The sequence below is a fragment of the Chaetomium fimeti genome (assembly GCF_033439085.1).
Source record: "Chaetomium fimeti strain CBS 168.71 chromosome Unknown B0H64scaffold_5, whole genome shotgun sequence".
NCBI classification, from domain to species: domain Eukaryota; kingdom Fungi; phylum Ascomycota; class Sordariomycetes; order Sordariales; family Chaetomiaceae; genus Chaetomium; species Chaetomium fimeti.
In genome coordinates this window covers 616,817-641,265 of record NW_026944333.1, presented here as the reverse complement: position 1 = coordinate 641,265, position 24,449 = coordinate 616,817, and the positions used below count along the sequence as shown (strand labels likewise).

Here is a 24,449-nt window from a genome sequence, read left to right as displayed (position 1 = left end):
TTTTGATGAGCATCGTAATTTTCGTTGAGCGCCGTTTTGCGGTGAGGATAGTGATATCCACCAGGGATCGTTCTGGTTGAAGGGAAAACGAAGAACCGGGCAAAGCTGTTGACTGTTGACTGTGGGTTGTTGCTTCGTAATACTGGTATGATTGTGATCATGACATCATAGCTCAGAGGTTCGCGCGCTGGATAATGCCCATGCACCTACCCAGCGTTTGTTGCTGTTGGCGTTGACAGTTTTGCATGTGAAATCCAGGGGTCGGCCTGCGACGGAGCCTGTGGGAGGGGTCGATGAATGACTCTTCGAAGAAAAGGTTCTCAACACGCGGGTTTAGCTCAGTTGGGAGAGCGTCAGACTGAAGTAAAACTTCGGGAATTCAAATCTGAAGGTCATGTGTTCGATCCACATAAACCGCACGTTATTCTTTTAGTTTTGGTTGCGTTGGAGTCTGAGAATACTTCGTGCCTTTCCTCTCTCTTCACCGTTTTCTTTTTGGCTTCCATGAAATCCCTGTTTTTTTTAGTGTTCTTGGTTGATTACCTAAGTTAAGTACCGAATCTGCAATCTGGATCTCACCCCTCTTCTCCTTCGTGGAAGGACCGGGCCGCACTTCCGTCCTCGCTCTTGGGCTGCAGCAACGACTCCACGGAAAGCGAACAGAACGAACGCTTCACATGGAAGAAGCGCAGCGGTAAAAAATAAAACACGATCGGTCACCTATTACGGTAAACCACAGAGTACGAAGATGGATTATCATGCGATTCACGGCCACGATATCTCGAGCTTTGATCTACCCTCAACACGTAGGTCTTTCCACACAATTCTGATCCTGAAGCTCGAGAGAGCTCCATTGTTTATTTAAAGTTTAGCTAACACCTGTGCCAAGATCGTCTCCCTACCGTCTCGGCCGCACAGGCTCTGGAAGACTTGGAAGGAGACAACTCCAACTTCATCCCAACCGGACTTGCAGCTCTCGATGCGTCTCTCGGCCCGGAGTTGGCTAGCGTTGGGCAAGCCGGAATCCAAAAAGGGCATGTGACAGAGATCTGGGGCCCTCCGGGGGCAGGAAAGACAGCGTTTGGGTATGCTTCGCATTTCAGGGTTCATGACGTACCCGACCTCTGCTGATCTGCCCCAGACTCCAGCTCGCTTCCCACTGTCTCAGCGAAGGCCGCGGGGTTGTTTGGGTTGGTCCGTTGTGCTTGCCCTCCTCGCAAACTTGGCCGTATCTAGCAGATAGCTTACTCTGCCTCTAGATGGATTCCATCGCGTACCCATCGAGCGTCTGCGCGCTATCGTCGACAAAAAGATCGGCGAGGGCGAGGATGCAGATCTCGACGGTCTCGACGCCTTTTCCCACTACACATGCCCGAGCCTGCCGCATTTGATTGCGCTGCTATGCAGGCCTACCGGGTTCTGTGTCCCGCAAGGGACATCACTCGTGGTTGTCGACTCGCTCTCTGCCCTGGTCAACCATACTTTCCCGAAGGTACCCGAAACACGCTCATCCAGGGACGCCAAAGGTAACAAAGGTGTGCTGTAGCTTGCTTGAATCCGTATCTCAAAACTAACTTGGATATGAAGGACCTTCCGCTTCAGCCCGTAGGCTACAGGTTCTTCAATATATTGTCGGCGGTCTTCAGAAGCTCGCTGCAACGCGAGACCTGGCCGTCGTGGTTCTCACTCAATGTGCCACCAAGATGCAGGCGGAACGCGGTGCCGCCCTGGTCCCGGCCATTAACGCCAGCGTTTGGGAGCAGGGAATGTCGACCAGACTCGTCCTGTTCCGGGACTGGCTGGAGGAGGGTCCAGAGACGCGGGGCTTGCATTTTGTGGCGATCCAGAAACTGAATGGCAAGGGCGTTGGGCCCATGATTGAGAGTGTCTGCGCCTTCGAGGTGGATCAAGTCAGTGTTGCGCCTCGGTTGCTCTTTCGTGTGTTGACAATCGCAGCGCGGCCTGGTTCCGGTCCAGTACGACGACACCCAGCAGTCCAGGACACTCACGTCCACCCCAGCCCCGAAACGGAAACTTGGAGATACCGACTTCGAGGTTGCCGACAGCGACGATGAAGGCTACGGCTGGGACGACGACGAGGAACTCCCACCCATGCCGTCACAGTGGCAGGGAAGCGAGGATCTATTACTCGTACGTAAGCCGGGAAGCGATGACGACAACGAGGACGATGGGCACCCGGTCGACGCCCGCGAAAGCGAAGATGAAGAACCAGTCGATGACAACGACTCATCCGATCAACCGAGCGAGCCAGACCATCCGGCAAGCCAATGAAGGCGCGGTTGACTTCACATCCCAAACGCCTCTGCCCACTGCGACGACACCAGCCTCTCTAGCCCTCGGCAGAACCGTGTCCATGTCGTGTATCGTTCGAGGATATGCCAGTGCTCGCCTCGGGCAGTCGGTTAATTGTTATCAGTCGAACCTAGATGTCCGGCCGCTCTTCAGATCACGCAAACATGGACGGACGCGGCCAATTGTCTGTCTGGCCTCGGCACAGGGGCCCCGGCGACCCTGTGGATGCCCCCGAGCACATGTTTCTCACTCGGATGCGCCCACGCCTCCTTCGAACGGCCCGAGAGCCTCCTCGGGATTATCACCCCAAGGTCCTGGAGTGAGCCCCCAATCAATGTCGCCATCACTGTGTTTGGGATCGTGCTTCTCGCCCAATCGAGCGCAATCCAGTACTTTAGCCTCGGCGTGACGATGGTGCGTACCAGCATAACAGTGAGAACCGTTAGAGCAGGTGGGTAGCACAACAGAGCGACGTTCCAGAAGCACCCAGCTCTGCAAGGATCACTCCCTGATTTGACAATTGGATTTCCCGAGCTCCCGCCCACGGAGCGGATGCAATGGCAATCAATCGGAAGTTTTAGATGAAGGTTGCAGAAGGATTCGTCACAACCACGGCCGCGATCCCAGGAATTTGCTCGTGGTCGGTAGGGGGGAGCTGCAGCCGGTGAAGGTCTAGCCGATTCAGCCTGTCAGGGTGCCGCAACAATACACGATCGCCTGTGGGAAGTGTGTTATCTTCTGCCGTCATTGCGACATCGATCTCGTTTCTGGAGCTCAGATCGAACAATCATGCCGTCTGTTTAAGGTGTTGCGGGATCGCCAGCTCCCCGACCTGACCTTGTCCACGGCTCGGCATCCTACTCGCCAACCAGCCCATGACCCTGAAAATCATGGTTCATCTCATTAATTCAAGCCCTCCCACTGCCTCCCAAGACTTCTTTCTTCCGCTTCCATCCACATGCACGATAACGCCCCAGTCGAGCCCCCCGCATGTCAAGGCGGCAGCGATTGAAACCTTCCGACCCCAACCGTTCGCTTGCATAGATGATGCGCAGCGGCTATGCACCCGTCGCTTCCCCGGCTTCCCCGGCCATCCCCTGAAGGGCTGGGCCCTCCCCCCCCTTCCGTCGCCCTGCAGACGCCCCGTTATCGACCTCGGCGTTGGAATCCGAGACGGTCGCCCATGCTGCTCCGCCCTCTGCACTTGATTACCTCCGTATACCACCGTCGTATCGCCAAGCAGCAAGACCCATCTGAGGCGAGGCAAAACCTCCGCTCCTCACCCCCTTTTCCCTCCAGGGTCGTATTTTGCCACCTGTCGCGACCCCCGTACCGTACAACGGCCCGGTATGTCCGTGGTAACTGGAGCAGGGTCTGATACATCAATACGGTCACGGTTTTCATACACCGTACACCATGCCATGTATCGTACTATAGCACAACACAACCCACACTCACGGTTGCAGGCAAGCAGGCAGGTACCTTAGGTAGGCAGGTAGACCGGTAGGTAGGCAGGCCGGTGAGGTGCTGCGTGTGTGGGTGGGTGGGTAGTTAGTGGTATGTACCTGTCTCGTCCAGATTGCCATTGCCCCCCCCCTTCTTCCCCCCACCCACAACGACCGCGTTTGCTGCGACCGTAACCCTCCTCCGCGCGCGCGGTCGAACGAACGATTCCCCCCACGTGTGGTCTGCCCATACTATCCATACTATCGAATGATGGATGGGCCCATCTCTGGCCAAAGTCGTCTTGCCTGGCCCAAGCACGAATGCACACACACACAAACGCCTTTCGTCGGCCGTTCCGTCCCGTCCGTGTGTGTGTATGCGGGTGTTTGTGTTTGTGTGTGTGTGTGTGTGTGTGTATGTGTGGCGCATCTCGTATCGTAGTTACCTATCCTGTCTGCCGAGACGGGATGGGTTGGTTGGGCGATTGTGGTGTGAGGCTCCTTCCTCTGTGGTTCGGTTTCACATATTTTTATTTTTATTTTCTTCTGTCATTTTGCCCCAAGCCCCCGCCTTCCTCCCCAGGTCCCGGTTGCTGCCGATCTGATCTGACGATGTGAGGGGGCGGCGCAGCGCAGTTACGGTCGGCGAGACCTCCGTGGCATGATGCTGTGGGGGGTGTGCGAGGCTGAAAAGACGTTGGACAGGGCATATATGCCGTGCCGGTGATGTGCGGGAATGACACGGCCCGGTCGACGTTCCACTGCCGTTCTGTTCGAAAGGGTTTAGTGAGTAGCAGCGTAAGTCCGAGGCAAGGCTAAGTTGTTTTGGGGGGGACCAAGCGGCTTAGGGGTGGGAGACTGGCACCAGATGGACACTTGAGAGTAAAGCTAGGGGTTCATGTTATGTTAAACCTGAAGTGCATGGAGTTGGCGTGTTTAAGATAGTTTCGGAATGTAATACCGTAGAGATCAACGAGATGGAGTAACGGGACATCAACATCTCAATGGCAGGTAGCACTTTGGTCGTTGACTCAAGGACTAACAATACCGAAGGCCAAACACCCACAGCTGCCAACCATCTTAGACAGAAGAACAAGCCCGGGTTGAAAGAGAATCCCTTTTAGCAATATTGACGAAAATTACAACTGTTGGTCGATGGACGTCACCGCCAAACGTTCTTGTTATAAGAAGTAGGGAGTTAAACGGAAGAGAGTTATTGAGAAATGAAGCCTGAGTCCCGACTCCCAGCTACCCCATTAGATATTAAGGCAAACGCTCCTATTCCCAATCGTCGAAGATGCTTCACATGGTGGCCCGGGTTCTATTAACTCAACACTGTCAATTATTTTCAGTACAAATGTGCTTAGTGCCTGAGAGGTCATGACCAGTGTTTAGTGAGGGCGCCCAGGTCTCAAGGTTGGTGGCGTATGTATTAGTGAGCCTAGCCCAACAGGCATCAGAAGTGTCTTACGGATATCCGACAATCTAACGTATATAGGATTTAGCGGTTATAATGGAGGCGAGAGGTCAAGAAAGCGAAGGGGAGGCCCATGTTCACGAATATGACGCGAGTAACCAACACCGCTGTTAGAGGTGGCGTTTTGCTTCATATACTACTAGTCTCACCATTTTCTCCCGGTATTTTGTTTGCTCTTCCCCTTCTTAAGAATACTCATTGTAGCTTGAGACCTTAGAGCATGCTTCTAGGAATTGCGAGTTTACGAATAGACTGAAAGGATCCGTACATGTTCACGATGTGTCCATGCCGGATTTGCACCGAGGACGTCGGCAGTCCACGGCCGAGGCCAGAATGTCAACAGCATGGCAATCAGTCACCTTGCTCGCATTGGAGCCATTAGTTAGGTATTTCACTACGCAAAGACATATGTTCAATCCTCTATTATCCCCACTAAATTGGGGAGGAGATGCCCGCCCCCTACCTGGCACCCTTGGTGACACTCACGACACGGGGACAAAAAATAATCAGTGCGGTTTATGTGGATCGAACACATGACCTTCAGATTTCATATTCCCGAAGTTTTCCTTCAGTCTGACGCTCTCCCAACTGAGCTAAACCCGCTTGTGGATACTGTCATAACCCGCCAACGGGGTTGAGGAGGAGACAGGCGGCTCCGACCGGACAACGTAGGGCCCTGTGTGACTCATTGGGGGGAGGGGGGGTGTTGGTTCAACGCAGCCGCTGCCAGTGACAAAAGCCCTGCCGTTTATGTATATGAAGTTTGTGTTCCGATGTTGTCTAGGTTATTAGACTAAGGTAGGAGGTAGTCATATCAGGGGATGCCGTAGTGTGATGTGAAAATGGTTACTAAGACTACCTTATACTAACGGCGCCTACGACGAATAAATAGGAAGGGTCCTACTGAGTATAAAAGAATATCCACTGACTGCCTGTCTTCAAACGATTGCTTTTGGTTCCATTTGGCGGGCGATGCAGCGACAGGTTGGACTAATAACTCTCAGATAACACTAGGGTGGGTGGCCATGCTGAGCAAGCGGGAGCGACTGAAGTTTCCTGGCGTCGTTTTTACTCCATCACATGTGAGGATCGGCATACTACGGACTGTCCAAGACCCGAGCTCCTCGAAGTGTACCGATCGGAAGCCATAGGTTGTTGTGAGGCACTCACCCGACTCTCATCTTAAGCCTAGGCTAGGGTTGTCCAGTCTGCCCATCCCAGACGATGGGGTTTCAGACCAGAGCTCCGCTACCAGTCGGAAGGAGTGGTTGTTATTGATTTTTCGACACCAATCCTAGGAATAACTCTGAGGACTTTGTTTGACTTGGAGTGCTGAAGGCTAGCTGCAAACTGTGCTGGCACCATTCGCAGAAACATGCCGTTTTGAGAGCTGGCTGCTGCTGACGCTACTGATACTTTTACTAATAGCATCGATAGTAGCTGCGCGGATTTTCCTTCTCTTTACAGTAACCCCCTATGTCTCACTGTCTTGGATTTCCCGGGGCTCATTCATATCCTCTTCACGTGTGTTGCGGACTCCCTTGGTTTAAGTTATGGGCTTAAGCAAACAGGGGGGCCATAAATGTGTTTGGTGATTATGGCAACTCAAACATTCGGTGGTGCCAATGTTGAGATATTGGACTGGGGCACGGCACGACTAGGAGGGGGTCGACGAAGGTGACTGACCGTTGCTCGACTCGTGGCGACTTGACATGTTGTCGGCTGACACAGGTGCCGGATGCGTTGGCGGAAAGGCTAGTTATCACAGGGGATCCGAAGAAGCGTCGCCACAGACGACATCACCTCTCTGTATTCGCACGAAGTCACGGGCCCCCATCCCCTTCCGCACCTGCCTCATTCCACAAGGAGCACAGTGACTAAATAGGAAGTGAGTAATATCTTGCAGCTGGATTGGCCGCTGACAAACTGGTTCCCAATTCACAGATAACTCAGCCTTTGCTCAGAAGTTCAGTGCGCCAAAGTCAATCCAGAGCCCGAAATCAACATTTCCGGCTGAGATCAGCAGTATCCGCAGATCCCCGGACCGGGTCGGGCCTGTAGCGGGACCGGCGCCGGCAGTTGAAACCGGCGCCGGAGCGGGTCTCCTCGGTGGGACAAGCACGGACCGTGATCGGCTGAAACATGCCGCTTGCGGAGGCGCAACGCTGTGAACCAATCATTTAAACAGCCACACTAAGGCCGCGCGAGAGACGACAGGACGAGACGGGTTGAAGAGTCGCGTTGACTCAATTGGAGACGGGCGCTTGTTCGTCGGGATTGTTTAACTAGTCGCGCGGTCAGTTCGTCAGTCAGTTCCCTTTCGGCGACCGGAAATGGATGGAGCTGGCCAGAACTCTGGGTTTGGTTGATCTTGGGTGGGATCGCTGTTTGTTGCTGGCTCCGGTTGCTTGGCTCATTTCGCAGATCCTTGCCTGACAGAGGGCAGCAGCTGCCAAAATCTGCCAGCGTCACCTCAGACGGCAAGCAGACCGAAGATGGATGCTGACTTTGGTTTGGCGAGACGACCCAAGTAGCGGTGGCTTGCTTGGCTTTTCGGGCCTCCGAATCCCAAAACCAGGCCTGAGCCGCATCTTGCATCGATTTTGCGAGCTTGGTGCGGTGTGGGAATTGAAAAATAATCCGAGTTGGGCGATGCGATTGGAATCAGTGGCAAGGGAAGTCGAAGCCGTTTGTGCAAAACAGAGCTGTCATTGGCGTTCCTGGATCGCCAGGCAACGCAGGAACGAACAGAGGGTGGCATGCAAGGAGCATGCGCCGGAGCTAAAATTAAGGAGATGCAATGAGTGGTTTCTTGGCATCTGATGCACCCCAGCATCCGTCCAGGCACAACCGCTGGCTGGCTGGGGACTTCCCGCAACCGCCCCATAATAACAGCCAAAGGGGACCCGCCCGCCCCTTGGTGCCCGTTTTTATACCCTCATTTCCCTCGTCGCCCGCGCTTGTCAGTCGTTCCACCGTCTTTTCACAAAGCAAACGTCGTTCATTAACTACAGAGTCTCGCGCTCGATCCATTCGTTTCAACGCACCAACGACCGATATCCTACAGTCTCGCAACCGCGTCGACGATCCTACGGCCCTCTTGCTCGAAATCATCAACCTCAAACCGCGCGCGTAATTTCAATTGACCGCTTACCTCCACCCACCGCCACAATGCTCGTCAAGTCTGTCGCCGCTATCGCGGCCATCGCTTTCGCTGCCAATGCCGCCGCCGAGCCGATGCCCTACAAGCCGACCATGGTGAAGACCTCTACACGCGCCTTGTTTGGCGGCATCCTCCGCCGTCAGGACCAGCCCGGGTACCAGCCGGAGGAGACCATGTGCGGCGACGGCAACACCTGCGAGGAGGCGTGCGGTGCTGGCTACCAGACCTGCGCTTCCGTTGACAGCCAGGTCCACTGCTTCAACCCCACTGTCGGGGAGCTTTGCTGCCCTGACGAGTCTGGCAGTACGTGATATCTTATGAATTGTGGAGCCGTCGTTCCGTTGCTGATCGTTTTCCAGACTCTTGCGAGGCCGGCTACTACTGCACCGCCGACACCGACGGCGAGACGTGGTGCTGCCCCGAGGGCATGGAACTGTCCGCTTGCGCCGCTGCCTACAGCATAACCGGCGGCCTGGTCTCCCAGACCCCTCCCCCGGCCACCTCCACCTCGACCACCAGCACGAGCACCAGCACCAGCACCAGCACCCCCGAGGAGGAGCCCACCACCACCCCCAGCCCCACTCCCTCCCCCTCCTCCAGCCCCGTCGCGCAGAACACCACCTCGCCCGCGGTCGACTCGCCCACGAGCGCGCCGTTCCTGCCCAGCGCGAGCTCCATCCAGAGCAACGCGACCTCGGTCTCCACCGTCCAGCCCGCCCAGCCGACCGAGAGCAAGGTCGAGGAGGGCGCCGCCAACATCGTCGGCCCCGCGTCCGCCCTCGTCCTGCTCGCCGCCGGTTTCGCCGCCCTTCTCTAAGCTCATAACGGCAACCCTCCCCCGGGCCGCCGGCCACACCGCGGTACTTTGGCGGCCCCCGCGCGGGGGACAACTGCTTTACGAGATATATGAGACACGACGAGACAGCGGCACTACCCTAATTTAACCTCCCCCTCCTTTAATTCTGTGCAGAGTTGGGATGTTGTGTGTTTCCGGACAGCGTTTTGTTATGCGGCCGGGAGATGTTGGGGGTGGGTGCTTGGGGCGGCTCTATCCGGGCGACAGGCCTTGGATTGGGACTTTAGGGGGGCGCGTGAGGGGGGCGGCGAATGGGTTGTATTGTTGTTTGCTTGCTCGCGCGCGTGGCACATGATGGCTTGCTTATCCTTCTACTTGATACTCTGCCGGGGCGCGTCCTCGGGCTTTGGTGCTTTTTGCTTTGGTGCGGTCTGTATGGAATCTTGACTTCTTGTTCCTATTTGCGCCGGAGACAATAATATGCCAGTTTTGCACAGTCTTTGTGTGTTTGTTTTGAACTTGACTTGGGCGTGTTAGAGTGAGGTGGCTCTATTAACCAGTTGTAATGCCCATCCAGAATGCGATGTTGCCCGGTAGTTGGGTAATATCAGAGTCCCACCGGCCATTTGTTCCTTTGTACCACAGCAGCAGCGATTCTCATGCCAATACCGACCACCGCCGCAAGTTCGACTTACGATATTACGAGTAGCGAAGGTCTGACCTCACATCATTCTTCAATTGTAAAACTTGGCAAGGGATAGGCCTCCCTGGGAAATCCAAATCTTGCTTTTCTGTGTCCGTCACACACATTTCATAATGGAAGGTCGTCGCCCTTGCTCGGGCTGCGTCCGCCGAGGCCCCTTGAGGGAGAGGCTGAGAAGGGCGGCGAAGGGGGCGAAGCTCCGAGATGATTGCAACGCTTATGCGGTCGGGCAAACTGGATGGTGTTTAGGCGGACTAGCTGAGTAGCACCGAGGTAGGGAACAGGTGTTTGCCGACTGTGAGTTTTGCCACGATACAAGTGCCCTCCCCTGAAATACACACGTTCTCTCTCCCGTCTTCAAAGAGCCGTTGCGTTCTTTTCGGCGTTTCTGGCCACGCCTATTCGGGCATTGGCTTTCCCTTATCCAGCGATCTCCCCCCTTTCTGTGATAATTGGGAAAGCGGCGGGCGCAGTCTACAGGGGAAGACTGTAGTTCTGAGTTTTCCCCTTCCCGGCAGTCCTTCCACTCCCTACCTACCCAGCTGAGGCAGACCTGCTAGGTCCGGTATGATTCCGCTGTTCTGCCAAGTAGATGCTTGTGGTGTGACAATGCAACTGGTTTGGCGTGGTGTTCTGCATGCATGTCCTCCACAAGTTCCACTATGTTAGACTCATGGATGGACTGTGGTTGTGAGGAACGCTAACTAGCTGTGATGTGTTCGGAGCCCTGGTGGCGTTCCACATGCAACAGGCAAACACAGAGTGTTTGGATCGGAGACCGGCACAAGATGGACAGAACTCTTGGTGTCAACCAGCATGTGTGCATCTCTTTTCAGGAGCGAGCGCCGTGAAGACAAGGGATGGAGGTTGAGTATGTCGTGGTTATGTCACTTCTCCTGGTTCCCGCTCCTTGACTTAGGCCTTCCAAATCGTAAATCTAAAAACCGAGGTAAGGGTCGGTTTACGAGGTGAACAGTGGAAACAAGCGTGCGGGAAAGAAGACTGGGAAAGGGAGAGAAATACGAATAGACAGAGGCATCCTAACCTCTTTCCCTCTTTTCCAACCATGGCTTGCGTAGATGGGGGCTAAAAAACATCTTTGGAAGAAATTACCTACGTGTTTGTCTCGGGGCCGAGATACAACGGGTGCGATGGGTGCACGTTACACATAGGCTACATCAACAGTACGGCTTTCAACAACAACAGATGGTTTCATGGTGTAGTTGGTTATCACGTCAGTCTAACACACTGAAGGTCTCCAGTTCGAGCCTGGATGAAATCATTAACCTTTCCTTTTGCCCTCGGCGAAGGGTTTCGGGCCTTTTTACCCCTTGCATAAGCTCAACAGTTCTGTCATATTTTGAGGGGTTCCTTCCTTGGGATGTTGTCGTGGGGGCTGTCGTTCGGTGATCGGGGGCCGTCCTCGGGACCGGGCCGGATGCTACAGTTGCATTGGATGCCGGCACTTCTTTGAGGTCTTGATTCAGCGGCCCGCACACGTGGGGAGGCCGCTGACAAAGGGCCTGTTGAGGCGAGGAACGCGAAGATGTGGTCTCAAAGAACGGTGACATGCGACGAGGCGTGCCTCGACTTTTGAATTGCTCTTTTGTGTCGATGACCCTTCCCCGACTGTCATCGGTGTGGGTGGGGTCTGCAAGATCTCGGCATTTGGCTGCCGGTTTTCGACTGGCGTTGATATTTGTTTGCTTGCTTGCTCGTTTAACGATGATCTTGGGTTGTCTCGGGTAGTGTTGATTTGTTCATCTTTGGATCTAAAAAACGGAGAGATGGCCGGTTCGAGACCGTGCCTTCCGTCTGGGCTCGGGACCGGCACTTCTCGCTTATGTGGGGCCTTTGCAACCGGGTCAGCCCTGAGGAGATTACATTGGGGCAGGACTCAAAACCTCTTCGCTCTTTTAATAAGTAACTTCCAGGTCATGTCATTGTGCAACCGTCAGATTTGGAATCAGCAACCTTCTCCCTGATGGCGAGCTGGAATGGACGCCAGTAGGGGGCGCAAGTCATGCCTCACCCACCCCTTCTAAAAACAAACGCTGTCTGGCCGCGCCATGTGCAACCCGGACGCTTTTGGGAAGCAAACAGCGCGCGCTAGGTGAGTGGCGTTTTGTCCGCCAGACTCGGCGTTGCATCGGCGAGCGCGCTTGGGCTTATTCCTCAGGAGGCTGAAGTTTGGTAACGAAACCACAGACCCCGCTTCTTCCGAAGAGAAGAGACCTGCCCATCCATGGATCTCTTGAGGTTTCGACATGGCCTGCCCTCTCTTCGTCGCACTCAGCCAGGGACTCGTCGAGGGACGGTCTGGGACGATAATAGATACCTGGTGCGCTTCCTGCCATCAAAAATGTCACACGTCCATTAGTTAGGGGCTTCTACGCGCCGGCTAGCTGCAGATGAAGGTTTTCCTTGGCTTCGCTCGAGGACTCTCAACGGAACTAAGTTCTCGGCCCCAAGACCCTAAAGATATGCGCCAAGGCGCCTTCAGCGCCTCTTCCGATTCTGCATGAGGACGGCTTTGTTCTGACTGTGCACATGGCTGAGGAATCCCGCTTCTTCAGCCATCCATTGTCCTTGTCGCGGTTTCCACCTCCTTTCATCCCTATCCTCCCTGCCCAGCATCCGGGTGGACGAAGTGACCATGACCTCACAGCTGATGTTCTAGACCACCAGAGCGGCCTGTTTGACACTCGAGGATTGAAAGGCCGGGTTCGGATGTGAATAGGCGGTCATCATCATATTCTTCAAAGCTGTCCCCATACCCCCTGCCGCACTGGGCCCCTCGCGGCTCTTCCCATTCTTGGTCCCCATCCCCATCTGGCATGATACTCCAGTAACATGGTCGGCGTCGTGATATATCCCTCATTGTCGGGCACGGCCGATCTGTCTAGGGTCGAGGCGCCCGTCACCTTCAAGGCTTACCTGCTCTGCGCCTTTGCCGCCTTTGGCGGAATATGTGAGCCAGGTCTACCCATCCGGAGGGCGTACTTCCGGTCCGTCCTGTACTAACTTCCGGCAGTCTTCGGATATGATACGGGCTGGATGTCGGGCGTGCTCGGCATGCCCTTCTTCATTACTCAATACACAGGACTCCAATATGACTACGAGACCGGACAGCCGATCGGCGTCAGCCCGACCGAGTTCGCCCTGCCGTCGTCGACCAAGTCGCTCATGACCTCGATCCTGTCCTGCGGCACCTTCTTCGGCGCCCTGATCGCCGGCGATGTTGCCGACTTTATCGGGCGCCGCCCGACCATCATCATCGGCTGCGGCGTGTTCTCTGTGGGCTGTATTCTTGAGATCGCGTCGACAAATCAGGTGGTGCTCTTCGTCATGGGCCGCCTGGTCTCGGGTCTGGGCGTGGGTTTCATCTCTGCGACCATTCTATTGTACATGGCGGAGGTTGCGCCGAGGAGGGTTCGAGGCGCGCTGGTCTCGGGGTATCAGTTCTGCATCACGTTGGGGATACTGCTGGCGAATTGCGTCGTCTATGCGACCGCCAACCGCAACGACACCGGCTCCTACCGCATCCCAGTTGGTATCCAGTTCTTGTGGGCGCTGATCTTGGGAATCGGGCTGTTTATCCTTCGTGAGCATCACTGAGATCTTGTGTGTGCCATCGATACTGACACCAACTAGCCGAATCGCCACGCTTTCACGTCATGAAGGGTAAAATCAACGCGGCGGTACACGACCTGTCGCTGGTGCGCGGCCAGCCGATCGAGTCCGACTACATCAAGGACGAGCTCGCCGAGATTGTTGCCAACCACGAATACGAAATGCAGGTCATCCCGCAGACGAGCTACATCGGATCGTGGATGGCTTGCTTCCAGGGGTCCCTGTCTAAACGCAACGGCAACCTCCGGCGCACCATTCTGGGGACTGGCATCCAGATGATGCAGCAACTCACCGGTCAGTACATGGATAAAACAAAGAAAACTCGGCTGGGCTAACAAGGACCAACAGGCGTAAACTTCATCTTCTACTTCGGCACCACCTTCTTCCAGCAGCTCGGCACGATCGGCAACCCATTCTTCATCTCGCTCGTCACGACGCTCGTCAACGTGGTCTCGACGCCCATCTCCTTCTGGGCGATCGAGTACCTGGGCCGGCGGCCGCTGCTCAACTGGGGCGCGGTGGGGATGGTGGTGTCGCAGTTCATCGTGGCGATCGTGGGCGTGACGGCGGGGCGGGCCCAGGAGAACAACGACGCGGCGGTGCGGGCCATGATCGCCTTCATCTGCATCTACATCTTCTTCTTCGCGGCGACGTGGGGCCCCGTCGGCTGGGTCATCGTGGGCGAGTGCTTCCCGCTGCCGATCCGCTCGCGCGGCGTCGGCCTCTCCACGGCCTCCAACTGGTTCTGGAACTGCATCATCGCCGTCATCACCCCCTACATGGTCGGCAACGAGCCCGGCTCGGCCGACCTCGGGCCCCGCGTCTTCTTCATCTGGGGCTCCCTGTGCGTGCTCTCGCTGGCGTTTGCGTATTTTCTCGTCCCCGAGATGAAGGGCCTCACCCTCGAGCAGATCGACACCATGATGGCCCAGACCACGCCGCGCAAGTCGGGCGGGTGGACGCCCACGACGACGTTTGCGGCGAGGATGGGGAGGGTGAGGGGGGAGTCGCGGGAGGGGAGCGAAAAACAGGGTGGGAATGCGACGGTCTAATTGGGTTTTGGGCTGGGTTGGGTTGGGTTGCGATGGATGGTTGGAGGCATGGGCGTTTTGGCGATGGAAATATGTGTTTTATGTTTTAGGTGTCTTGCATGTATGTATTATGTATGCAATAAAGTCATGGAATATCCTTTGGTCCAACGGTCGGGTCAGGGCTTAAAATCCTGGATGTGAAGACCGACTGACTGTGCGCCGTTGTTCCTTGCCCCAGGGCTGTCCCGGCGAGATAAAATCATCTCAGCGTAGGGTTTCGCCTTCGTATTTCGTAAGCCCACTAATTTGAAGCTAGCACGGGATTTTGGATGAACGTGTGTTGGGCGGCAGGATGGCCGCACTTTCCCGGCCTCAACCGGGAACCAAAAGGGAAATCGCACGGGGCCGGCGTGACTCACGGCCGAGACGCAGTGGCCGGATCGGGTCATACATGGATGCAAGAACGGCCCGCCTGCAGCTGATCTGCACCCGATTGTGTTGAGAAACCGGAGGCATTGGGCAGGATGGAATTTTGGGGGGCCAAGGATGGGACTGAGAGGCAAATATATCTACTGCAGTTGGAGAAACCCGGATTTGGATACATAACTAACCTCAGGCCAGCTTCTTCATTGTAAGGCCTCGAGAAGAGTTAAATGTTTCATCTTCGTGCCTTCCTTCACACAAACACACAGTTAACACAGCCCGAGTTAACAATCGCAATTGTTTGAGACTCCCCGCACTCAAAACTTCCTTCTAACACCCGCAATGACGTCTATCGCGGCCGAGTCCGTTTCGACCATTTTGGTGTCGTGCAAACAGACACGCTTTCACATTGAGAGCCCCAACTACCGTGAGGTAATTAATATACATGACCTAATTCTGGACGCCTTTTCTTAGCCAAACCCGTGGTTGACCGACAACAGCTCGATATTGAAGGCCTCAACATCACTGTCACATCCGGTGCCGGCGAGAAGGTGAAAGGCAAAGGCAAGGGAAAGGCCTCTATCGAGGGAACTGAGATTCTCAGCAATGCCAAGCTGCGCTTGAAGGCTGGGAGTCGGTATGCATTGGTCGGAAGGAATGGCTCGGGGAAATCTAGTGAGCTTGGGTCGACAAACGGCTGCGCTTCCGATGGCTGACCGGAACCCCTTTTCACAGCCCTTCTGCGGGCCATAGCCGACAAACTCATTCCCGGCATCCCAGAGCAGACCAGAGTGTCTATCTTGCAGCAGACGAACATCAGCGATGCCAATACGGACGATCTCCCCTCTGGAGAAGTTCCGGGCAGCGGCAACGGCCCTACCGTCCTGGAGGATGTGGTTGATAAGGCCACAGCCAAAAACAATCTGGAACAGGAGATTAATAGTAAGTGTGTTGGCCACGAAAGTTAACGGAAGGGTCTGACATTAGCTAGCACTCTCTGCCGGCATCAATAGCACGGACGGTTACGGTGCGCTTCGGTCGCTGCGGAAACTCCGCCATGAGCGCATGCAGAAGCGGCTTTTTGTCCTCGACAAAGACGCGAGGTTGAGGAGTGGTGCTCGCGGAATGCAAGCACGCAAGGCGCTGGTCGAGTACGAGAAAGCAATTGCTGAGTCTGCTGCACTGTAAGAACCCCCCTGAATCCCTGATGACTTCAGCCCCTAACCGACCTGATGTAGAAACGAGCAGCCCGCAGATGACATCTCGCCCGAAACTCTCAAGGCCGAGACTCAAGAGGCTGTAGACATGCTCGCCGATCTCCAGTTGCAGGTCGAGCCGTCCCTGATGGCCGACATCGAATCGCGTGCTAAAAAGATCCTGACCGGTCTTGGCTTCACTGACACCTACATGACCAAGAAAGCCGACAGCCTCTCCGGCGGTTGGCGCATGCGCAGCGCCCTCGCGACGGCGCTCCTACAGGAGACTGACATCCTAATTCTGGACGAACCCACCAACTTCCTCGACCTACTGGGAATCATCTGGCTGCAGCGCTTCCTGCAGAGTCTCGAAGACCTGCCGGCCCCGCCCACGCTCATCCTCGTGTCCCACGACCGCGACTTCGCTAGTTCTGTTTGTACCGACCTGCTGATCGTCAAGGACAAGGACCTCACCTACTTCCATGGCGACCTACCAACCTACGAGGCCTCTCGTGCCGAGAAGAAGCTGTACCTCACCAAGATGAAAGAGGCCCAGGAGAAGCAAAAGGCGCACATGCAGGAGTCGATCCGGCAGAACATGGCGCAAGGCCGCAAGAACGACGACCAGAACAAGATGCGGCAGGCCAAGTCGCGCCAGAAGCGCCTCGACGATCGCATGGGCATGCAGGTCAACGAGAAGGGCGGCCGCTTCAAGCTGAACCGCGACCTGCCGGGCTACCACTACGGCGCGCGCGACGAGATCGCCATCCCGCAGGACGAGAAGCCCGTGACCATCGCCCTGCCGGACCCGACCGGCCTGCGCTTCCCCGGCGCCCTGATCTCGCTCGAGAACGTTTCCTTCCGTTACGCCCCCCGCCAAGGGGGCGAGCCGCGGGGCCGCAGCCCCGTCAACAAAACCACCCCCCACCCTGCAGGACGTAACCCTCACCGTCAGCGAGGGCGACCGCGTCGGCATCCTCGGCCTGAACGGCGCGGGCAAATCAACCCTGATCCGCCTCCTCGTCGGCGGCAGCGCCGACCCACCACCGCCCGGCTCGACCCAGACCGGCACCGTCACAGCCCACCCGCGGCTCAAGCTGTCCTACTACTCGCAGCACGCGGTCGAGGCGCTGCAGACGCTGGGGCAGGAAGACGCCGCGCTGACGGCGCTGGCGCTGCTGACGCGCGAGGTCGACGGCGCGCTCGAAGAGGGCCAGCTGCGCGCCCTGCTGGGGTCGTTGGGTCTCCCGGGAAGGACCGCGTCCGATGTGCCGCTGCGCAAGTTGTCGGGTGGTCAGCTGGTGCGGTGTGAGTTGGCGCGGTTGCTGTGGCGGGGGCCGGGGTTGTTGGTGCTGGATGAGGTGACGACGCATTTGGATTACGAGACGGTTTCGGCGCTGAGGGAGGCGTTGAGGGGGTGGAAGGGGGCCGTGATATTGGTTTCTCACGACAGGTGGTTTATGAGGGGGGTGGTGGAGGGGTTGGTGGATGATGAGGAGGGGAGTGAGGCGGAGGAGGAGGAGGATGAGGAGGAGGGGTTGAGGAGGAGGGTGGTGTATAAACTGGCGGCGGGGAAGTTAACTGTTCTGGAGAGGGGGGTCGACCAGTTCGAGGAGGGGATGGAGAAGCAGGTGAAGAAGCTGATGGGCGAATAATGCTGGACGGCGCCCTGTTTATATAACGCGATCTAGAACCTGTATATCAATTCAGTGAATCTCATCAGTGTGCAATGCCCGCGTCAACCAAAACCCTCACCCTCTCCCTCTGTTCCCTCTTAACCCTCATCCACCCGCCCTTCTCCAACTCGACAATACTCCCATCAACACAAACCTTGCGCCACCTCGGATCCTCCTCCGCAACCGTCACCCTCAACTCTTCCACATCCTCGTACCCCACCTCGGGCATCCCGACGTGCTCCCCCTCGCGGTACGCAGCCATCATAATCTCCATCGTCTTGGCCCCGCCGACATCCCCAAAATGCACCAGCCGCAGCCGCCCGTCTAGTGGTTGGCTCTCGGGGGAGATGGCAAACGTCTTTTCGAGGTTCGACACGAGTGTTGCGAGGACGTAGTTGAATCCTTTGCCCTTTTTACCCTCACCCCCTTCACCCTTACCATCACTCCCTTCACCCTCACCCTCACCACCCTCACCCCCCTCGCCCCCAACTCCCTTCCAACCCCCCGGCGCAAGCCCCACAAACTCACTCTGAGTAGAGTCAGTAGACCGAACAACATCAACCCCCACCTCATAAACATGCCCCAGCTTAAGCAGCCCCCCCGCCGCCATGGCGAAGCGCTTAGCGCCGTGCACGCGGTACGCCGGCGTGTCGCTCTCCCACACCAGGCTGGCGTGGAAGCCGTAGGACGCGACGACGGCGCCGATCAGGTGCGTGACTGGCGTCTTGGGGGTGGTGGGTGCGTCTGTTGGGATTGCGGTTGGGGCTTCTGGGGGGTTTGGGGTTTGTGAGGGGGTGGTATCGGTGGTGGTGTTGTCGGTAGTGTTGCCTGGAGTGTTCGAGGGGATGGTATCGGGGGTAGGGTTGGTTGCGGCGTCGTCGTCGGCCTCGGTTGGGGCGGAGATCAGCTTCGCGCCGAGGGAGAAGGATGCGCAGAAGGTGGGGAGTGGCGAGGGCGTGCCCTGGAAGAGGGTGCGTAGGCTGAGGACGAGGGGCGAGGGGGCGGGGTTGCTGCTGTCGGTGGTGGTGGTGGTGTAGAGGGGTTTGTGGAGCGAGTGGAAGAGGGCGTTGCCTGTGCCTAGGGGGAGCAACGCGATGGTTGGGAGGAGGGAGTTGTTTGGCGGTGGGGGGCTGCGGTCCTGGCCGTTCAGGAAATCGGTCACGCCTCCGTCGCCGGACAGTAGGATGACGGTTTTCGCTGCCGCCTTGTTATTTCTCCCAAGCTTCTGCGCAAAGTCCCGGATGGTGTCTGCGCTCTCCGTCACGGTTACTTGGTACCCTCCTCCATCCTGGGCCTCTCTCGGCTCTAGACCGACAGCCCCTAACAATGGGCGCAGCACGGTCTGGTAAAAGCCCTGTCCCAGTTGAAGCCCCGAATGGGTTGATACCACGACATGCACCTCATGCGGTGGGCTCAGATGAGCTGGCGGGAGGCTGCCCTGGTTAAGGACAAAGCCTGATAGATCCTCCGGGAGCTGGTGCTGTTCACATTGCACAATCTTGAAGTCGAAGGGTTTCTCTCCGTCAGATGTTGAACCTTCGGCGAGGGAGTAGGTCAGATACCCGCTGGTTTTATCCCCGGGCGTGCGCAGGACAAAGACGACTTCTTCCCGCTTGATCTTGGTTGTAACATCCTCGAGGCTTTTGCCTGCAGTGGAATTGGCATGCCGGGTCTTGTCATTATCCAAAGCCTCTGCTGCGGGAGGTTGACCACCGCCGGAATCTTGAGGCTCCTGGACCGTCATTGGGAAGAATTTGTGGTGCTGGCCGCTCGAGGTTTGCCTTTCACGAACGTGCGGGGTATGGGGGAACAAAAAAAGAAGGATTGGATGGGAACACCAAACAGCGAAACAAGGTGAGGAGGAGACTTGATATAACTTGTTCACACGAAAAGGTGAATTCTCTGGATTTCTAATCTTGCCTGTCCCAAGCAAGCTAAAGTCAGCGAACGCTACCTCCGCAGCGGCGCAGCCCGTTGGGTTAAGTCCGAGACGGGCTAAATTGCGCCATCACTGCCGGGCTGCGACGGTTGTAAGTAGTGCGGGTGTAGTGGGCCGGCGTCAGCATGGGCGGAGCAGCTAGGAGGGAACAGCGGGGGTTGGTGGGCTCGCAGGTCCGGGGTTCCTTTCGGCGTGGATCTTGTACATACATATACATGTATGTACAGACCATGACCAGCCCGTCATCTTCTGCCCGTTACCGGCTCCGTACCAGGAGTGCAGTGCGATAACTTTACGCAACATTCGAACCTCACTTCCCCTTGGCTCGGTTCATCGGGCCCCAGTTCTCCGTCGGATTCATCTGGTACCGGACATACTTCTTCCTGTCCTGGTACTGCCCGAGTTGCTCGTTAAAGACAACCTCTGGCTTCTTGTCGGCGTTATCCTCTGCCGGTTTCTCCTCCGGCTTTTGGTCCTCGGTCTTGTCCGCTGCCTGGCTCTCCCCGTTGCCGTTCTCTGTCGCACTAGGGGCCGGGCCCTCCACGGATGGCTTCCCCAGACCCAAAAGCCGGTAGGCAACGCTGCCAGGTTTGATGTTCGCTTCCTTGACCGGTGCCTTTTGGCGGACCCATTCCCTGAAGACGTGCCAGATGACCGGCCATGGCGCATCCGTCTTCATGCTCCCCGGTTTGCAATGGCTCCGCGTGGCGCGATATCCAAGTCCGAGTAGAGCGCCCCTTACCGCGTTCTCTGGAGGGCTGGCGCAATGCAGAACACCGGATACGTGTGCGGGATGGAAAAAGAAAGGATACGGATCGATAGCGGCCAGTTGCGCTTCCGTCAAACTTTTCTTGAGCTTTTTGGTCTTGTCGCCATTCTCCTTTGATTCAGCCTCCATCTCCTCGGGAGACGGCAAGAACTCCTCAAGGGCCGTCTGCAGCACCCCCCTGACTCTGTCCTTCGTACCGTAGACCTCTGAAGATGCCTCTTCCGTCTCTGCGATCACCTTCTTGACGAATTCAGGTGAGTGAATGCGCCCCGCGTACATCGGGCCTGCGAGATGCATCGTTGACCCGCAGTGTTCACACGAGGTCCCTGTCGTTGGTGCCCTTGTGAAGCCGTGCTTGTAGAACATACCGTCGCCCTTCTTGTTCGGTGCGGGCTTGTTTTTCATGAGCAATTGCGTCGTCCAAGCGCCACAGCCGGTGCCACAGCTGTAAACCATCATATTCTTGCCTCCTTGGAACTTGACCATGGATGGAGATTTCCTGATCCGAACAAATACCCGGCTGTAATAATCAACTGACAGGGACAGCAGCGGCTCCATCGCCAGGCCGTACCTCGCGGCCGAGGTCTCGATCGCGTGCAGAATAAGCCGGATGCCCACTTCATGCGAATACCAACCCTTCACGGGGATTCCGCCATACAACGAGTAGCATTTCTCCGGGTAGCCGTTGGACGCCCATACGCCTGAATCCGTGCAAGTGACACAGAGAAGACCGCCGTCGTCACGGACGGCCTGAACGGCAGCGTCCAGAAAAGGGGCAGCACTTCCGTACGGATCGAGGTCGATAATGTCGTACTTCTCACTCGCCCCGGGTTTGTTCTTGGAAAGAGTAACCCGCCGCAGCTCTTTCACGACGACGTTATACATGTGGGCGAGGGCATCGTCTACTGAGACGTTGATCTTGTCGCGGAGGCCGTTGTGGGTGGCATTGCGCTCGATCGCGGCCGCGGCTGCCTTGAGGATATCGTTGGCTGTTATCGTGGTGGCGAACGGTATCTCGTGCGCGTAGCGCAGCGCACGCAGGCCGCTGGCCGATAGGGCGTCAAGGATGGTGAATGTCAACTTGGCCTCCTTTGTCTCAATGCCGTCAGTTGCTGGCGCTCCCGCTTCCGCATCGGCAGGGGCTTTCTCTGGCTGCCTGGAATCTGCGGGTTCCTCCGGCGCAGGCTGCTCCGTTGCGTCCGGCATTGCGATGTCCACTTGCGCCTCGGTGGACTCGGTCGCATTTTCGGTCAGCCTCGGGGATTTGGCCGACCGCTCAATTGGTGACTCAATTGGTGCCTGCTCGCCCTGTGCTTGCTCCCGCCGCTTCCGCTTCTTGTCGGCAAACTTGCCGGCCCGGGCTTTGCTGGCGGCTTGCTTCAGCTCGATGCGCTCCTTCCCGTAGGCCTTCATCGCGAGAATGGTCAAGTCGCGGTTGAACTGCTGAATCGGGTTGTAGAAAACCTGCTGTACCGTCTGGCCATCCTTTGCTGTGCTCTCGGGAACCAGAATGTGAGCAAGACCCTCCTTGACCGTGGTGTAGACGACATTGTCGTGCTTGATCCGCTGCCCCGCGGCGGGGGTCGCGCTGAGGTCGTGCACTGTGTCGGACATTGTGCGGATCGAGATGATTGGGACGTAGAGGGGTCGCGGTATGTTCAGTTTCCTCGCGTGTCTGGTAATGTACCAGAAGGTAGCCGCCGGGGAGCCCGGGCGCATGCGAGCAGTGGGTGGCGGTTGACTGGCGCTCGAGTTGCTCAGAGCTGCAGCGAGAGGGCATCCTCTAAATTATTTTTGGGATTCTGCCGGGCGGTGAGAGCATGTCATTGACAGCCAAGAAACCAGGGTCTCCGCCAACCCTCAGGGTTATGCCGGACTCCAAATGTAAACTTAAACCTCAACTGTAAGAAACCGAAGTCATCCGGCAGCCTTGAGGAATTGCCTTTACTCTGTTCATTCTCCTCTATAATTTTATTTTATTGCTTTAAATAGATATATTTCTCCTTTACTTCAGTTATTACTAGTTTGGAAGGCGCACCTGGTTGGTGTGTGATGGAAAGTGCTTCATTCCTTCTGTATCAAGATTATGTCTATGATAGGGTTTCTTCCCTGTTCTTTCCTTCCCTCTTTGCTCTTTCCCTCTGTGTCCCCTCTTCCTTCCCGTAAACAGCTGCCATTCAGGTCAGAATGGAGAGTTGGCCAATTCAAACATGTCACCCGCCCTCAACCTTTCTTGTAACCGACCGCTCAGTGCTCAACTCCGTATAAGTCATTACCACCGTAGCCTACACTCACACTCGTTTCAACCCATACCAGAACCATGGCCTCTACCAGCAACGACCAAACCCAGCAGGGCCCATCTCTCATCACGAGCCACCATCCAGAGTCAAGCGGAAGCGTTCACAACACCAAGTCCGAGAGGAACCCCAGCATCCCAATCCCGCCCACCGACCTCGCCAACCCACCCCAACCCACGCCCAGCAACCTCCCTCCCCCCAACACGCCAAAGCCCCTCATCCCACCCAACCCCCCCACCCCGGACAACAACCACCCCGTCCAGCACCGCTTCCTGACCCCCACGGAATGGGCGCGCGTAGCGCACGGCCTCGGCGCGATCCGCGAGGGCGCGGAGGAGCACCAGGTGGCGCACCCGACGTGCTGGTACTGGCCGCCGCGGGGCATGCCGGGGGGCCTGTACCGGGAGGTGGTGGGCCAGCGGGCCAAGTACGGGGCCGGGTTCCAGGCGCTGAGCGCGCTGCGCTGGGCGCTGCTGGTGCTGCAGGTGGTGGTGGGCGCGGCGCTGACGGCGCTGGGCTCGCTCGCGCTGCGCCAGGCTGCGCTTGTTACCGCGCTGGCTGCTGTCAGTACCGTGGGCGCGGGGGTTGTGGGGTTGATGCATAATAGCGGTTTGCCGGATCGGTACCGGATGGATCGCGCGCAGTTTGTGCAGGTGGAGGATTTTATTAGGGTATGTTATGGCTGGTTGGATGGGTGCTGCCCTCCCATGTTGGAGTATGAGATTTGACTAATAACATGTGGTGTAGGAGGTCTTGGACACGGGCATCGTCGAGGCCGAGCAGAGGGTGGAGGATATCCTCAACGAATGCTTCACGCGCTTCGCCAACGCCAGAGCCACCGTGATCTCCAACAAGCCCGAGGTATACTCCGGTTCACCGCCGCCCGCCGGCAAGCCCAATGTCACCCCCCCCTCCGGAGCCATCGGTGCCTCCTCGCTCGCCCTGAACGCCGCTACTGAGGCAGAAAGGCCACAAACAACCCCCTTTTTCCACCAACAGGTTACACAGACGACGTCAGACGGAGGGATACTTATGATACGCGCGATGATAGTTTGTTATCATGTTGCTGATATGACCGCCCCAGTGGGACGAGCACTAGAGACATGTTTAACGTTTACAGGTGGGATGCCGCGTGGAGGAAGCATCTGTGGCGAAGAGTTGAACATGAGTTACGATCGGCGGACTATAATGAAGGGGATGGTTATTCACACCTTAAGTGTTAATTGAAGGATGGTTGGCGGAGTTAATGGATGATACACGTATTTCAGACCGCGCAGAGGAACGCTTCATGGGGCGTTAACTAAACGTTGTGTTGGGAGATCTTTTAAGTTGATCAATATTGTTCCCAACACCAGGGGCTGGAGCAACTACTTCTTAATCATGCCATCAGACATGAACATAGTGCTCCAGTATATAACCCCTATGATCGAAATCAGCGGCCTGCCACCCCTTTTCCCTCTGATTTTGGATATCCGGTCCCCATACGATTCCATGCCACCGCAAGCTGTTCCATCCACTATGACTATTATTCTACCTCCGTACATGACATATCTACATCAACCACTACTTCGTAAGTTCCGGTTCCCCA

The 24,449-nt window shown here is 56.6% G+C and overlaps 6 protein-coding genes and 3 non-coding genes across 9 annotated transcripts; 6 read left to right on the top strand and 3 right to left on the bottom strand.

Annotated features, from left to right (window-relative positions):
* The first annotated feature begins 327 nt into the window (after positions 1-327).
* On the top strand, positions 328-419 carry B0H64DRAFT_t114. The gene has a single exon. It is a non-coding gene; the product is annotated as a tRNA-Phe (tRNA).
* Positions 420-470: 51 nt separating this feature from the next.
* On the top strand, positions 471-2,377 carry B0H64DRAFT_177830 (P-loop containing nucleoside triphosphate hydrolase protein). The gene is made up of 6 exons (XM_062798872.1): positions 471-806; positions 890-1,085; positions 1,142-1,194; positions 1,260-1,535; positions 1,588-1,910; positions 1,957-2,377. Exons 1-6 carry the CDS (start codon positions 749-751, stop codon positions 2,290-2,292), a joined length of 1,242 nt encoding a protein of 413 aa, XP_062657522.1. The 5' UTR covers positions 471-748; the 3' UTR covers positions 2,293-2,377.
* Positions 2,378-5,745: 3,368 nt separating this feature from the next.
* On the bottom strand, positions 5,746-5,838 carry B0H64DRAFT_t97. The gene has a single exon. It is a non-coding gene; the product is annotated as a tRNA-Phe (tRNA).
* Positions 5,839-8,406: 2,568 nt separating this feature from the next.
* B0H64DRAFT_443099 (uncharacterized protein) lies at positions 8,407-9,215 on the top strand (the record flags this gene model as incomplete). The annotated part of the gene is made up of 2 exons (XM_062806688.1): positions 8,407-8,701; positions 8,758-9,215. 2 exons carry the CDS (start codon positions 8,407-8,409, stop codon positions 9,213-9,215), a joined length of 753 nt encoding a protein of 250 aa, XP_062657521.1.
* A 1,890-nt stretch (positions 9,216-11,105) lies between these two features.
* On the top strand, positions 11,106-11,179 carry B0H64DRAFT_t115. Its single transcript has one exon. It is a non-coding gene; the product is annotated as a tRNA-Val (tRNA).
* A 1,571-nt stretch (positions 11,180-12,750) lies between these two features.
* B0H64DRAFT_418052 (putative transporter protein) lies at positions 12,751-17,835 on the top strand (the record flags this gene model as incomplete). The annotated part of the gene is made up of 10 exons (XM_062805291.1): positions 12,751-12,868; positions 12,932-13,501; positions 13,552-13,824; positions 13,879-14,525; positions 15,348-15,416; positions 15,485-15,659; positions 15,720-15,926; positions 15,976-16,168; positions 16,223-17,043; positions 17,084-17,835. The coding sequence occupies 10 exons, from the start codon at positions 12,751-12,753 to the stop codon at positions 17,833-17,835; spliced, it is 3,825 nt and encodes a 1,274-aa protein (XP_062657520.1).
* A 32-nt stretch (positions 17,836-17,867) lies between these two features.
* Positions 17,868-19,852, bottom strand: B0H64DRAFT_177715 (ATP-NAD kinase-like domain-containing protein). Its single transcript, XM_062798871.1, has one exon. It carries the CDS (start codon positions 19,598-19,600, stop codon positions 17,900-17,902), a length of 1,701 nt encoding a protein of 566 aa, XP_062657519.1. The 5' UTR covers positions 19,601-19,852; the 3' UTR covers positions 17,868-17,899.
* Positions 19,852-22,178, bottom strand: B0H64DRAFT_324257 (S-adenosyl-L-methionine-dependent methyltransferase; the record flags this gene model as incomplete). Its single annotated transcript, XM_062800646.1, has 2 exons — positions 19,852-19,933; positions 20,173-22,178. The coding sequence occupies 2 exons, from the start codon at positions 22,176-22,178 to the stop codon at positions 19,852-19,854; spliced, it is 2,088 nt and encodes a 695-aa protein (XP_062657518.1).
* A 272-nt stretch (positions 22,179-22,450) lies between these two features.
* Positions 22,451-23,960, top strand: B0H64DRAFT_433263 (uncharacterized protein; the record flags this gene model as incomplete). Its single annotated transcript, XM_062806037.1, has 3 exons — positions 22,451-23,532; positions 23,609-23,860; positions 23,946-23,960. Exons 1-3 carry the CDS (start codon positions 22,885-22,887, stop codon positions 23,958-23,960), a joined length of 915 nt encoding a protein of 304 aa, XP_062657517.1. The 5' UTR covers positions 22,451-22,884.
* Positions 23,961-24,449: the final 489 nt, after the last annotated feature.

Bases quoted from the DNA above. Each gene is read 5' to 3' on its own strand.
- B0H64DRAFT_177715 (XM_062798871.1), bottom strand. From the start codon at position 19,600: ATGACGGTCCAGGAGCCTCAAGATTCCGGCGGTGGTCAACCTCCCGCA.
- B0H64DRAFT_177830 (XM_062798872.1), top strand. From the start codon at position 749: ATGGATTATCATGCGATTCACGGCCACGATATCTCGAGCTTTGATCTA. The intron at 1,086-1,141 runs GTATGCTTCGCA...GATCTGCCCCAG, and splicing joins GCAGGAAAGACAGCGTTTGG to ACTCCAGCTCGCTTCCCACT. The intron at 1,536-1,587 runs GTGTGCTGTAGC...TTGGATATGAAG, and splicing joins GGACGCCAAAGGTAACAAAG to GACCTTCCGCTTCAGCCCGT.